General features: G+C 48.1%; 1 protein-coding gene across 2 annotated transcripts in view; it reads right to left on the bottom strand.

The window, feature by feature from the left end:
* Positions 1-15,725, bottom strand: part of LOC149331836 (galectin-6-like) — a 51,229-nt gene extending 35,504 nt beyond the window's left edge. Inside the window, exon 1 of one of the 2 annotated variants that reach the window (XM_089556890.1) lies at positions 15,441-15,725. In XM_089556890.1, the coding sequence (XP_089413016.1) occupies positions 15,441-15,509 (69 nt within the window). In that variant the 5' untranslated portion in view covers positions 15,510-15,725. The remainder of the gene's footprint in view (positions 1-15,440) is intronic. The other variant, XM_089556891.1, reaches the window with a different exon arrangement.
* Between the last annotated feature and the right edge of the window lie 170 nt (positions 15,726-15,895).

The raw sequence follows: 15,895 nt of genomic DNA, 5'->3' as shown, positions 1-15,895 counted from the left end.
TGAAAGCTGTAGCTTCACTTTGCAGCCGCATGGCGTCGCTTGGGTGCATGCTAATGAATAATTACTCTCTTATTAATAACCTAGATCGAATCCACGTTCAACGGGTTCTGGTGCGCCTCGAGGCGCAAAGCTTGGCGTGCCACCTCCGAGGAACGGATCCCAAGGAACGGATCCTGACAAGTAGGGCCATCTAGCGGGCGCTCTTCGAGCCACTTAACCAGACGGGCCTACTTTTGTCTTTGCTTCCATACCCTCTCGTCCTTCTTTCCCGCTTATTTTCCATTTCTTCTATCGTTAGGAGGGGGGAGGGCATTTCGGCGCGCGCTTTTGCCTCGCCGCTCGTGCTGGCTAGCAGACTTGGCACGGGTCCAGCGCTCTAACTATACCCGCGTACGCGTCGTTGGCGGCGAGCACGGAGCGAGACGCGGCCACCAGCGAGCAGGGCAAACACAATGCGACGCCGGACAGCTGTTTCCCCCCGCAGAGCAGCACGCGCCAGACAGAGCCATCTATAGCAAGGATGACGCGTTCATAGCACGCTATACGTGCTCATCGCGCCACTGAAGCAGTCGCGGGCCACTAACACAACTACAGTTTCGTTAGAAAGGTTTTCCCACAGTTTACGGAGTTGTTTTCCGGAGCTCAGTGATGTCATCAGTGACCAGTGAGCAATAAAATTGGGTGGTCAGTCCGATGAGAATGTTCCATCTGTGAAAACGAGTCCGGTATAGGCCATGTGTATTGGCCACAACACCGTTGGCGCAAAAGCATTGATGCACTCTTCGCCAGAGAAACAGATTAGTCCGATGTGGCAGGTCCGAGCTGCACGATGGCCGAGGCAAAAACAGCAACCTTCCTTCTTGTACGATGGTTCGTAGGTACAGTGGTGAGCCGGTGTCGGAAGTTTATGCCTATTGTCGTGGACTATATAAAAGTGAAGAGCTCGCAGGGAAGTAGACCGTGTCTAACTTCCGTTTTAAAGTGGTAACCATCATCAGCCTTTACGTTTACTGCAGGACAAAGGCATCTCCGAATGAGGTATGATTAACCCTCTCGCGCGCCCGCTGCAACCACCCTGTGGAGGCAAGCTTCTTGACCTCATCTGTTGGCCTGACTCTACCGCTCTTGCGACGTGCGTCCCCTATTGGAATCCACTCTGTTTTCATTGAGGTTTGGTTTTGGGGGGTTTCACGTCCCAAGGCTACTCAGGCTACGAGGGACGCCTTAGTGAAGGGCTCCGGAAATTTCGGCCACTTGGGGTTCTTTAACGCGCACTGAATCGCTAATTACACGCGCCTCTGAATGTCGCCTCCATCGAAACTGGAACACCACGGTCGGGATCGAACCCGCCTCTTTCGGGTCAGCAGCCGAGCGCCGTAACTACTGAACCGTGTTTTCATTAAGGAACCGTCGGTTATCTCATGACGCGAAGAACAAAACAACACGGGACGACATAATTCGGCATGAAATGTGTTCTGACAACTGTTGTTGCGGTTCTTCGTTACATCATTTCTTACCAACTGCACAGATGATTGGTTATCTCGCTGTACTCAGCATTATATTTTCCGACCAAGTACATTTCCTCTTTTTAATTTAATCTAGTACATTCTTCACCTTAGATTGTCCTCTAAGCACTTCTGCTCTTTCAGTCTCTTAATTTCTTACAGAATTAGCTGTTCTTAGCCCTTTCCTCAGTTTCGCAGCGTTGACGTCGGCAGACTCATCGACGGGTACCCAGGCGGATGGTTATATACGAGGCGGATGGTCAAAATTAGGCTACCGCTGCTGTAACCTAGCGGTCACCGCATTCACTCTTACGTATGCACTGTAATATGCCTGCATTTCTTCGCGATCACAAGCCAGCTAACACTATAGATCATTAAGAAGAAGGCAGAACACCGACCAAAAATGAACTTTTCCACTTGCTCATACGAGAGGCTGGTCTTTGATTCCCGGTTCTTCAAAAGGTTTATAGCTTTTTTTGTTGTTGTTTGTTTGCTAGAGGTGACTTCTTAAGTAACTTGTGTTAGGTACTAACTGGCACAATATAATCGCGTACAGTAGTGAAAAAAATTCTGGCACCAAAAGCCGAAGCAGTGTTGAATCACCTCTCGAATAGATATATTCCCTGAGGCCTCCACTTGTCTGGGAAACGGATGTTTATTTATAATAATTCGAAGGCAGTGTGTGATCACTAATTTACCAGCTTTTTCCCACCAATTCTAGACTTTATAGAAAATAGCTGTTAGACGCGGCACCATTTTTTTTTTTAATGTGACGAAGGGCGTGTTGACGACAATTCGGGTTTGGAAAGGCTGCGGAAACGGGTTTAAATTGCTGGAGAACCATTTCATCACATTTCAGGAACCGCGGGAGCCGAAACGTCATTTAAAACTTCATTTTTGGTCGGTGTTCTGCCTTCTTCTTCACGTCCACCCCCGAGCAGAAGGGTTTCCGTCAAACCCTCGACTTCGTCAACTATAGATGATTCGCGTCAAGAACTTGTAGCCGTCCTCTTATTTTTGGCCTCGATAATTCCCCGTTTGAACGTGACGACTTCCGTTTCCAGCTTCCAGTTTAAGAAGCTATATTACTTCCTTATAGGAGGTAAAACTAATTCAGCACTCCTCACAGCTTACCTTCGTAGCTGTACGGCTTGCCTAAGGTATATGTTTGTGTAGTTCGTACCCTGAACGAAAAAAAAAAATCTGAAAGCAACGCGAGACAGGCAGCCTCCAGAGATCCATTCAGGCATGGCGCGCGTGCGCCATACCTCAGCGATCGTGCGACCTTGCCCGCTCGCCCGCGCATCTGCGTGTATGCTGATTACACACGAACAAGGCCGGCACCGTCACGTGCTGGAAAGGGAAAGCCGCGTTCTCCTCTCTTCCTCTGAACAGTTGTTTGAATTGTATTAGGCGCGCGACCGGGCAGATCCTCGATTCCTCAATTTCAAGGCAGCGGGAGTTAAGACGTGCTTTTCTCGCATCCGGTTTCGTATGCAGTTGTTATTCCCGGAGCAGGTATATTTGCCTCCTGTGCATAGCCCTCTTCGTCTTAACGCCAGTGATTCACATCATCACGTTGATCAGACCGGATAGAACCATCATCATTATCAGTCTGGCTAGGCTCACTGTAAGGCAAAGGTCTTTCCCATGTCTCTCCAATAAACCCTGTCTTGTGCCAGCGGCGGCCACCTTATCCCAGCAAACCTTTTAATCTCATCCACACGTCTTACTTTCTGCCGTCCCCTGCTACGCTTGCCTTCTCTTGGAATTCACTCCGTTACCCTCACGGACCACCGGTTATGCTGCCTTCGCATTACACGCCCTGCCCAAGCCCATTCCTTCCTCCTGATTTTGGCTACGCTGTCATTAACCAGCGTTCGTTCCCTCACCCCTCTGCGCTCTTCCTGTCTTCACGTTACACTTATCATTTTCCTTTGCATAGCTCGCGGCGTTGTCCTTAACTTAAGCTGAACCCTTTCCTTAGCCTCAACATTTCTGCCCCGTAGGTGCACAAATGCCCTGAAAATTTCGGAAATTTCGATCACCCGGGGTTCTTTGACGTGCACTGACATCGAACAGCGCACGGGCTTCTAGAATTTCGCCTCCATCGAAATTCTACCGCCACGGCCGGGATCGAACCCGCGTCTTTCAGATCAGCAGCCAAGCGCCATAACCGCTGAGCCACCGCGGCGAGCCATTTTAATCTCTTCAATGCGTAGTTCAGATGTCCACACAGAGCAAGCTGTTGTGCCTTTCTATTTTTGATATGCTCCTGCTCCTGCATAATGACGCGTTCAAACACTATGAAGCGCGAATTTCAGTGCAGTCGGAGCTGCTGCGTTGCAAGTAATGTTGAACGCGACTGTAACCGCTGTCTGACGAGGTTATGCAAGCAAGCGCTAAGAAACCGGAAAAAACGTATACAGTGCAACTTCCCCCTCATCCGCCAGACCCACAACACGCGCACCCCAAACACTGCGAAGACAATACTAACACCGACAGACAGATCCATCCTCGCATGCAAAGCATCGTATTCCTCGGCAAGCTTTCGAGTAAGCAACACAGGGAAAAACAAACATCAACCCGAGTGCACCAAGTGGAAAAGGCTCCCTCGAATTGTCGGAAACGGTTTTACGAAACAATGCCCAACTTGGAGACGGTCCACGCCCACGATGCAGGGACGGTGGTGACAGGTGCGCCGCCGAGAAGGAAGACGGGGAATTTTGGACACGTGGCTTCAAGCGTAGGTAGTGCTTGAATTTCACGGAGACGCATGCCTCCCTTCTTCAGCTGTGTTTTCTCTGTCTCGTGTAGCAACATTGGGGGACTGTTCGGGACGGGAAGCAACGAGCGGTGAGCGGACATTGGTAGCGACAAGCAAATCCATGTGGGCGAACGGCTATGACGGGTTATACTCGAGAAAAAAAGATGCAGCGCGTTTCAGCGTTTTGAAACAAGATTTCGCTTTGTGCGTCCACGCTTCGGAGGGCTGCGGGCGCGCTCCTACTCTCGACACCAGTCGCCATCTGTCGGCGCGCGCGGCCCGAGGGATTGCGGGTCGCGCCGGCGCCGCGCGTAGAACGCATGTTTACGTGTTCGCTTCTGCCGTTGCTGTGCTCCATCAGCTATAACCTATGAGGGTGTGTGCTGTGCGTCACTATTCACATTTTCCCTCTTCCAGACAGTACTGCGGTTATCTTGTGCGCAGTTACTCGTTAACGTGACATCCGAGGGTAGTCGACCAGGTAGTGTACGGACTGGAAACCGGCACTTCTAAGCAGATTTCTGCGCTGTCGTGTCGTTTGTTGTCGCCTTTTACGTGCGATATCATCTATGATAATTTTATGCATCAGAATGTAGATCTATTGATTTGACTCAGTGGAATAGTAACTGGATAGGCGAGCTGCAGACTGAAGGTTGTCCCGACGGAGCGCGTGTTTTCGATCACCAGTACGTGTTCGGCACCCTTGCGCTGAGCTTGCTCTTGTTCCCATTAAACAGATTTCATGCACAGGATTGTAAGCACGACCGCTACCGATTTCAGCTGCTTTTTCCGCACGCATGTCAGAGGTATCTGGGGGGTAAGGGTTTGTCTATAGTATCTTTCTGCGGTTGGTATACCTTAGTTTGGTTTGGTTTATTAAGGTTTTACGTCCTAAAGCGACTCAGGCTATGAGGGACGCCGTAGTGAAGGACTCCGGAAATTTCGACCACCTGGGGTTCTTTAATGTGCACTGACATATCACAGTACACGGGCCTCTAGAATTTCGCCTCCATTGAAATTCGGCCGCCGCGGCCGGGATCGAACCCGCGTCTTTTGGGCCGGAGCCGAGAGCCGTAACCACTTAGACACCGCAGCGATGCGGTATCTACATTATTCATAGAAAAATATGCGCGATTTCATTACATTTCCACACTTAGCCAAACGGCTACGCAACGGTCTCACACGCGGCGAGAGCTCCTGAATAAAATAACGCGACTTCGGATCTCAGAATTAGTGAAAGCTGGATTAGCAGCTCATATCTATTCAAGCTTCGATAAATTAAGCGAGTGTACGTTTTTTTTTATTTTCATGCACCAGGTTGCATAAACCATGACAATTTGTTTTCTGTTGACCCAGTTGAGCTCACAGCGGTAATTTGTTGATAAACTGGCGCGGCGACAAGAAAGCCCTGTTTGTGGAATGGGGAGGGGGGGGGGGGGGGGGGCTTTATGGCCGGCCGGCAGGAAGGAATAAGAGTGCATGGGAATTGGAACTGCATGCTAGCCACACACCTAATGCTTGATATTGAACAAAAAGTTTCTTTGCGTTGGAGCACCAAGACGGAATTCGATATAAGCACGAGCGAGTTCTAGGCGCCGGCACCATTAGCCTGAATGTCAAACTAAATGTCATTAAAACGCGTCAATGTTATCGCTGTGATAACGTAAATACTTCCTGCAACACAGCCACGCAGCGGAAGTATGCTCGACAATGTTTTTTTAGCGCCCGAAGCGTGGCTATATGCAGGCGCGGCCGCGGAACTGCCGCAGCCCCGCAGTCCCCAAAGAAACGCCCGCACCGCGGCGCGCCAGTCGGTGCAATAAATAATAAAATAATAAAATAAATAATAAATAAAGAAAAGCTGAGCATGGTGGCAATTGCCACCACCCCGTTTCAAAGGGGGCGTTCCTATCCATCCATCCATCCATCCATCCATCCATGGCCGCGCCCGGGAAAGGCTCAAAATTCTGGTCTATAAGATGCCTCCCGATGCATCGAGCGTTCTTTAAGCACAAAGTGCTATATTTCTATCCGCGCCGACAGCGGATCCTGTAATAACACCATTTTCTTACAGATATGCATAAAAAAGGTATATTTCCTAGCAAGTCGTGTAATAGTGAACATATTCATGAAACCCGGAAGTTTGAATGCGATGCGTAATGTACACATACACTTTTGTTCTCTTTCCTCCGTTTTAGCAACTTTTGTGCCTCTATCAAGGCGCGGTTGGCGTGTTCAATTGGGACGGTTACCGCTCTTATCCTTTTTGTCATGACTAAACCTAACGTGAGCTAACTTAAGCAGACAGCTCAGACGCACCTCTCTAAAATTTCTGACGCTGAATTGTGCGCAACTACCGGCACTGGAAACATATCAGCATCAAGGCTGATGACTGACAGTGTATTCCGAAGCCGCAGGTGCGGAAGTGTCAAGTTTTACCAATCGTCTCTTTCGTGGGGTGAATGCCGCGAAAACTTCGTTGTTTGGAATGCGTGAATGTCAGACGCGCTTTCTATTTCTCGTGCTCGTATATTGTGTATTCTGACGATAGGGTATATTCCGGCAGAATTTGTGTGTATGTGTGTCTGAGTGTCCGCGTCTGAGTGTCCGCGTCTGAGTGTCCGTGTCTGTGTGTCCGTGTCTGTGTGTCCGTGTCTGCGTGTCCGTGTCTGCGTGTCTGAGTGTCTGCGTGTCCGCGTCTGCGTGTCCGCGTGTCCGCGTCTGTGTGTCCGCGTCTGTGTGCCCGCGTCTGTGTGCCCGCGTCTGTGCCCGCGTCTGCGTGTCCGTGTGTGAAATGTGTTGATCATAAAGTATACGTTCACTCATGAATTGTACACATGTACGCAATAATGCGTATTTTCGATGTAGAATGTCGTCTTCGTGTTGCTGCTGCCTTCAGACATTGATACTTTGTCAAACCGTAAGGCACCTTTTCTGTAGCGTCCATATATATAGGTACAGTTTGACAGTGAAATAACATATAAATCCAGTTAAGTCATGCTATTTGGTGACAGCACGTTGCCAGAGGCATACAGGTCTGCTTTCTATCGTGCCTTCTTGTGCCTTCGGCATTTCCCTATTTTATCTTAACAATCATATATACGTACCAGAATACACGGCGTTCAGAATAAACTAATCCCAAAGGTTTTAACGAAGAGTGGTATGGGTCGAGGTTCAGGGAAGCAAGTAAACGTTTTTATTTAATTAATGATAATTTTGTAAATTAGAAATAATTATTCAACATAAACTGCTGGAGTTGCCTAAAATGTTTCAACTTTGACAGAAATGGCACAATTTTTGTACCGGTACGTAGCAGCATAGCGCTCTCAACAAAGCACGCGAATTACGCACTGCTATCTCTGTGCTAAAATACCAAGTCTTTAAAAGCGCACTACGCTGCATGGATGGCCACGTAAGTAGAGGGATAGGTTATTCATGTTATCCAAGTGTGCTTGAAAAAATGAGAGCATGAAAAAAAAAGGGGGGGGGGGGGGGGCAGACAAAAAAGTTATCCTCGACAGAATGCATAAACATTTACGGGCAAGATATGAACATGCATTTCAACAGCAGCTGCTGTATTTCGCTTGGTTATCTTCAGAGACGTGTGATGGTCTGGCTCATGAACTGCTTGCTGCTCGTCACCAAATAATTAAGCTAGCTTAACACCTTAGTACGCGTCTTCCCGGCACCCGCACCTCTGCTCGGTACCTGGCCGTTACGGCATTCTTTCGGGCTCGGAAGCACCTTGACATCGTTTCGGGGGACGGGAGTTAATTAGAAACCTGCGCCCTCCACGGCCATTTATTTAAGCAGCCCTCACGGCGTTTCACACGACGTGTGACTACGCCACGGCCAAGGCGCGGCTTTTCCCTGCACGGCGAAGCGCTTACGCGAGGACACACATCTTGTAAGTCATCCAGGAGTGACGCGCTTGTAGAAAGGAGACCGTATTAGGAAACCGGTATCATGGAAAAAAAAAAAAAAAAGCTGGTTTGCGTCTGTTCGCAAGGAGCCCGATTATCGCCTGTGTGCAAATACTTGGCGGTGATCTAGCGTACCTAGTATTCAGTTTTTGGTCGTGCTTTACTACTGCTTGTCCGCGGCTGTGGCGGCATTCGCTTCACAGAGCACGCCGGCTAATCCTGTATACGCAGTTATAGGAGAGGCCCCGTCACTCGCTGTTCCACATTGCCTTGTGGGGCGCTTTTATCCAATTAACTAGCAACCTATAAAGTGGAAAAGTACACCTGCGGTTTCTCTGACAGATTCACCAGCTCGATTTCGATGACTACCGCTAGAGGGACTTTCAGAGTTTCCCAAAATTATCCAAATACTCCACTTCCTGTACATGAGTGCGTTTGTATTCGCTATGCACCCCGGCCAATCCCCCGCGTGGGTATGTGCCATTAACCCTGAGGACGTCATCATCATCATCATTACTTGTTAGTATCCACCCAGGCGCATCCATGTGGCTACAAAGCCGGTTTCAGAGCTCCCTTTTGTAGCCTTATGGCTGCGCTTGTGGGATGCTAATGAATAAATGCTCCCTTACTGCAAATTTACTCCACGTGAGGGGATTCCCCTAAACACAATGGACTGATAATGGTTTTACTTTACAAAGGCGTAGGGTGGGAGTTGCTTTCCTTTTCTGGGCTTCGCAGCGAGAAACACTCCTGCTTGTGTGGAAGAGAGCTCAGGATCAAGGATACTCGGTCGAGGTGCGTTAACATAGCAGGAAGCAGTACGTCATACATATAGAAGCACCCCATACTTCTCTGTGACGATCTCTGCGTTGACCGTAAGCTTCTCCACGGTCCGCCCGACTCCTTTTCAGGTGCAGCGTGCTGCGGCCACGCCAGTTACCAAAATCACTATAGTGATGCCTCAAAGTCGGGCACATTTAACAGTCCAGAATTTTAAGACCTATACGCTATGAAGAAGTTAGCGCAAAAACGGACAAGGGACAGAAAGAAAGGACACATAAGACATTCACGAGCGAGACATTCACCTGCAGCAACCTACGGGCGCCAATCTACGGGCTACCATCTCATGCCCATCCACATTCGCCGAAGCTGTTACCAACCATTTTTCAACATAACACTTGTTCATGTGACTGTATGTACCCACCTCTTATGTAATACCCCCAGTGGGTCTTTAAGGTATTAAAATGAAATGAAATGAAATCTGGCGGCCGTGAGCTGCTATATAGATATATATAGGTTGGTTGGTTTATTGGGGTTTAACGTCGCAAAAGAACTCAGGCTATGAGGGACGCCGTAGTGGAGGGCTCCGGAAATTTCGACCACCTGGGGTTCATTAACGTGCACTGACATCGTTAACCTACATCTGAACACAGGTGGCGCTTGGATCATCAGTGTTGTGTGTATGTTTCGCGTTTTTCTTTAGATTTTTTTCTTATGCTTGCTCTCGCTAATTTCACAACACTGGCGGCCGCCAACACCACCTTATCACAGTCATCAGTTGGCCATACACATGACCACAAAATGTGCCTAGAACGCTCAACGGAAACGGCACTATATATGTAGCGCTCCCTGTGGACGGAAGCCAACATGGTCAGTCTTTGTCTCATCTTCCGCTCGTCAGAGAGAGCTTCGGAACTCCAATCCACTGCGCGCGCGCAGACGCGAACAAAATGGCGCGCTTTTTTTTTTCTTTTTCCCGCGCGTTCTCTCTCGCGCGGATCCGGGCCCGAAATAGAACGAGGCCTGCCCCCTACAATGGATGCGATGCCTCTGCTTCCTGGCATCGCCTCCATGCACGCAAGCGTCACAAGCGCGTCGCGCGCCACCTCGGGCTCTCAATGGGAGGCAATAACACAGACGTGCCATCCGCTGCTGCCGGACCCGACTGGCTCGGTTCGATATGTGTGGAACTCGCGTATAAACACGGCCGACCTTGACGAGGCAACCCCGTCGTCCCTGGCGCCGAGTATAGGAAATGCCGCGTTCGATGTGGGAGAAACGGTCGCCCCGCTGAGAGTATTCTGAGCGCGCCCTGCGTGTTCGGGAAATGCGCTTCCGGATACAAATGCAGCGTGATGCAAGTGGAGTCTGGACGCAGCCAACGCGGGTGTGGCACTCACAGTTTGATAACTCCGCTGGTCGACTGCATCGTCTATCAACAGTCCTCCCGAGCTAAGAAAGATCAACAAACTTACAATAACGATACTGAAATTCCAGTTGCAACCTTTGACCTCTAATCATTGTCAGTGGTGTCTTTGATGTTCGCACGACCTTGGTTCATCAGGGTCTTTCGTCATTACATCACCTTGCACTGTCCCCTTCTTCCCTTATACATAGTGCTACACACTAGGGGCTCCAGATAGGGACATCAGTAGTTGATTATAATTTTTATGGGATAGTGTGCATGCCGACGTAGACCTACGAGGTTCCATATCTTCGCCGCATAATCCTGATTTTAATTATTATCTGAGTGTCGCTACTGTAGAGCAGTTGTTGGCTGAATCCCACCACTAGCTTACAACCTCAACTCTTCGATCACCGCCTTCGCTCTTCCTGTCCTCTTTGTCTTTCTATTTTGTTATTTACAATTGGATCGAAGCAAGGGTTTGATGTCGAGCCGGGTAGAGTTAATCCGAATCGCGTTCATTGGCACAGTGAGACAATGCCATCATCATCCCAGCTGAGTACACTGCACGAAAAATGACTCACCCATTGGTTTCAAATGAACTCTGTCCTGTTCCAGACGTAATCACCATATATCCTCGAAAACTTCCTAATCTCATCCTCCCGCCTAACACTGTGCCCCCCCTCCCTTTTGCGTTAGCCTACCCCTTGGAGTCCATTCGTTACCATAACGGACCATTGATTACCTTGCCTTCGCATTATACATGTACCGCCCATGCTGATTTTTCTTGACTTCAGGTAGGATGCCATTTACACGCATTTGTTCTGTAACCCACTCTGCTCCCTAAACTTTGCAGTTTTCACTTTCCTTTGCATAGCCTGCGGCTTCTTCCGCAGGTTGATTTTAAGCCTTTCCGTTGCAGCCTTCAAGTTTGTGCCTCACAGGCGAAAGCGACTGGCGAGATACAATTATATAACGGCGTCCATTGAAAGATACGGGTAAACAACTATTCATGACTTAAGAATACTTGCCAAATGCACTCCACCGCATTTTTATTCGCCTTGCAACTTCACCGCCATGGTCCGGATCGGCGGTCAATATATATGCCCGAAGCAAATGCATTCCCTTACCACTTCCAATGCTTCGCTGCCTGTCGTAAACAGTTCTTCCCGCCTCGTAATCTTGAACAGTACTTTAGTTTCCTTTATAACAATATCAGACCCATTACTCTCCATCGATTGAATAGGTTCCTAAAATACGCGCTGTAGTTTCTCCAATGAGGTACTTAATATAACAATGTCATCAAATTAGAAGTTATTTAATAGTTCTCCGTTGACACTTACCACCGGCTCCTCCCACACCAACCATCTGGATACGTCTTACAAGCACTTGTTGCACAGGATTCGTGTCTCCCAGCCTGCAAGCTTTGCTGGTCGGTATTTTATTACTCTTCCTGCGGGTTACTACGATAAGTGCGCAAATGTTTTCCAACACTTTTACATATGTCCCCTCCACAACTTCGTTATGAACTTCTGCATATGTGTGCAATGCACGCACAAGGCAGGAAAATATTGCAGACATCTTTAGAGTGAAATCGGTAAACTGCAAAGAGTTCATGAGTTGAGGAAAGCAGCAGAAGTCGAACTCGGTGGTTTGTAACCACTGCGAATGGTTTGTAACCACTGCGAATTTGAAGAGGGGGTTACAAGTACAGGAAAGGTGCGTTCATTTTTGCAATAGTCTCTTCCAGCATTCATAGACAGCTTTGTTTCTTTTTTTTTTTCACTGTGATGATGATTATGAATATGTTTTTTAATGGCGCAAGGCCATCTGTGGCCAAACAGCTATAAGGTGTTTATTCGTCTGCTCAAGTTGGGGTCAAAGACCCATTTCCCAAACATTTCCCCCTAAGGAAGCCGAGCACCAGGTCAGGGGAAAGCTTGTACCCTTTGTAACACCGGCGGGTAGGTACCCGGCGGCACTGGGTATCGAACCCCGCTCCTCCCGCATGCAAGGCGGGTTCTCAAGCCACTATGCCACCGCTGCTATTTATTTCAATGCGTCCGGAGCTCAAAGTTGACAAAGCTTTTGTCACTAACTACACCACCCCGAAGAGAAGTGTTTTTAACTAATGTGATAAAAACTAGGGGACGCTTAAGTCACCCTAAAAGTGGAATGCAATAGCATTCGATTTAACATCTGTCTTTCTAATTTGATCTGCAGCAATGCTATCTATAAGTTGCTATCAGAAACAAAGTTGCTCACAACGCGATCGGCAAGTTTCGATAACGTTAGGTAATCACGTGGCCTCCCTCGACCAATCAGGGTAGCCCAACACGGCAGGTTGTGATGACGTCACAAGGTCACTTGACCTCTCTCGACCAATCAGCGAACTTCGCTGCTTTAGACGGCAGATTCTGCTCCTGACGTGACCTCTATGCTCTCGCATTATAACGAAAAAGCGTCCTATACCGACACGTTCGTTCGCTCGCCACATGCGAGTAAGCCTCGCTCAGTCAGTAACGAAATGAGTCACCGCCAAGGGGGTTGCACCCCCATCGAGGGAAACGAACGCTGCGGAAAGACACATGAGCGATTCTTCCTGCTCAAAACTGATGTCAACTGGCGCGCTGCCGGTGATAAATCATATATATCCCGTGGCGTAGCTGAACGGAAACCATCTGCACAATAGATTTCTACAGTGCTTTATCCAGAAAATTTCAGGGCATTTGTGCATCTATACAGTCAAACCTGGGTATATCGAAAAGAAGCGCGAAGTAGTTCGATATATCGATAATTCGATATATACAGAAAATGGCACTAAATAAGCTTATATGTACCCTAGAAGTAGAAAAAAAATTGCGTTCATGGCATATAGTGACGCATTTCTTGCAGCGAGCTGGCGCCCACCGGTTTGCTGGCAGCGCACCGCTCGCTTAGCGTTGTTAGGCCTAGCTTGCTTTGCATCGAAGCCGCTGCGGACGGTGCATTGGAATTAGCCATCGCTCATCGTAAGGTATCTAATCCAGTTACCAGTACGCTATGAATAGAATACTATTGTTAAAATTAAGGCACAGTTGGTTTCCGCAGTACATTTGGCAGCAAAGCACGCCAGGCGAGGGCCGCCGCTTTGCTTTAGTTATATATAGTTATGTTGGTTGTACCATGCACATGACAGCGATATGGCGTGCCATTTGAAGGGGCGCGGCGCGCCGTTCGATATATCGAATGCTCCGCTAAATGCGGGTTCTATAAACGCGAACGATAGCGCTATACTATTACGTATAGTATTTTCAAGGAAATGTTCTGCGTGCTGGGTGTAAAGAATAATGCGACATATCCGAGCTGGACTATCAGAATATGATATTGCTTGCGCGCTATTTACTACAGTGCATAGACACACCTGCATGCACTGTATTTTTTAATATTAACTAAATTCAGTTAGCCTTTTTCGTATAACTTCCAGTTTTCGTTCTGATTGCTTTTTTATTCTAATTCCGGTGTTTTTAAAATATTATTTCGAACCTCTGATATGCTGTATTGTGAAAGATCCGGTTTATTTACAATTTTGGCCTTCCTTCAAATTTTGTCATTTGCGGTCTTAGTTGAAATTTTCACGCTTTTGCGTATTTTGTGTTTTGTCCGGTGGCTGCTGGACAGGGGAGGGGGGGGATGCTAAAGGGAATGGGATGGGCGTGGCTTTATTTGCGCAATCAATTTCTTTGAATTTTTTCGTGAAAACATCGGACCCTCTTTCTCTCGATTTCTTTTAAATCTGCTCTCTCATTGTCTCCACTCCTCATATTTATAAAATGTTGCCTTAAATAATATCCGAAACCCTCTACAAAGAGAAAACGATTTCGAAAAACAGCCAGCTAGATTTTTTTTTTCTGCCGCATTGTTTACGATAGTTATACTGTCATTAAAAGCAGCGCGCATGTGGAATTAAATAAAAGGGGAAAGTACAGCAGTCTCAAGAAATAACAACCGCCTTTGTCCTGCTTCTTCGCGCTCTGCCATTGTCTACCGGTCTGCAACCTCTGGCCGCGCGACTACAGCGCTGGCGAGACAGATGTGTGAAACCCGCGCGCTACGCATTCTTCTCAGCTGAAACAGCTAGAACATAAACAAGAAAAGTGGAGGCAGCTCGCTGGGAAGGAGTTTCTCAAGCGACGTCCGAGGTGCTTTCAGCGAGTCGCGCCGCAAACGGAAATCCTGAAATAAGCGCGCCGGTCGTGGTCGGCGCGAGGCGCTCGTAGTTCCAGTCTAGCAGTCAGATATCCTAAAAATAACCGCCTCCTGTCCAGTGGATCGTCTCTCTTATAAGCAGCGACGCATGCAGTCTATAGCAGCTGCTCCCATCATACCCATGCGTAGTACGTCTGGACGGTCAGCCTCGACATGTCTCGTTGCAAATAAAAAGAAAGTGTATGACAGGAGATGTGTTAGGTTGATGTTTAAAGTTAACCTGATGGGAAACAACACGCTGGGCAGAGTGAATTGAGTGGGCGTGGTCCTGATAAATTACAGAGATCGCGAGCATTACGAATGTGTCATCTGGAATAGCAATCATAAAGTGCAATTAGCTGTTCCACTTTATATAATAGCAATAGCAGATAAACCATCAGCACCTAAACAAGCATGATTTGAATAATTCAGCTACAGAACTGAATACAGACTAGCGCTATAGTTGGTTACTGTAACAACGCATATCCTCGATGACAACGCATAGGAAGAACTCGAAAAAGAAAGTTTGATTTGCGTGTGTTTGCTTATTGAAATAAGACCTAAAGATGATATCATACAAAACAGGGTTCGAAAAAACACCCAGGTGAAACTGCGATACAAATAATACATAAACATGGTGCGCGTTGTGGGGGGTATACTCCCGTCATAACTATAGTGATGGTATACAGTGTCAATAAAAGCTGCTGACTTAACGCAATCAAAGCAGAGTAAAACGAACACGTGCGAGTGCCGTGCAGCGAACTGGATTAAACCGCTGCTATCCCGCCAACATGACGCGCGGAATAAGCAAACGAAAGCAGCGAACTACTCACCGGATTCTTGTAATGCAGGCCGCCGGTTACTTCGGCCTGCTCGACCAGGTGCCTCACGTTGTCCTCCATGCCTAGAAAGCTGATGGCGTTGCCAAATGCACGCGCTTCCTGAAGTCGCGACTTCGGTCGGGGTGATCCTGGACGCTGTAGCGTTAGCCGGTAACGCTGTCGTCAAAACGGGTTGTGTTGCTCACCGATGTAGCGCGAATGACGCGCTCGCTGTCGAATACGTCGCCTGGTAAGGGCGTAGGCTCGCCTAGTGGGTGTGCCGGTTTGTACTCAAGGTAAAACAAACAATACGAAACGAGGCGGAGGCGTCTGCTATGGTGCCTGCGTCGGCTATTTCGCGGTCGACAGAAGCGCTCCCTTCCGTATAAAGGTGTCGTAGTTACGGTTTCGGTTTCAATTTAATACTTTTGAAAATTTTTGCAATAATTGCAATATGTGTTCAATAA

This window comes from Amblyomma mixtum, chromosome 8 (genome assembly GCF_055824585.1).
Source record: "Amblyomma mixtum isolate Tamu chromosome 8, ASM5582458v1, whole genome shotgun sequence".
Classification (NCBI taxonomy): domain Eukaryota; kingdom Metazoa; phylum Arthropoda; class Arachnida; order Ixodida; family Ixodidae; genus Amblyomma; species Amblyomma mixtum.
The sequence above is the reverse complement of the archived record's forward strand: the minus strand, read 5'-3'. Positions and strand labels throughout refer to the sequence as shown.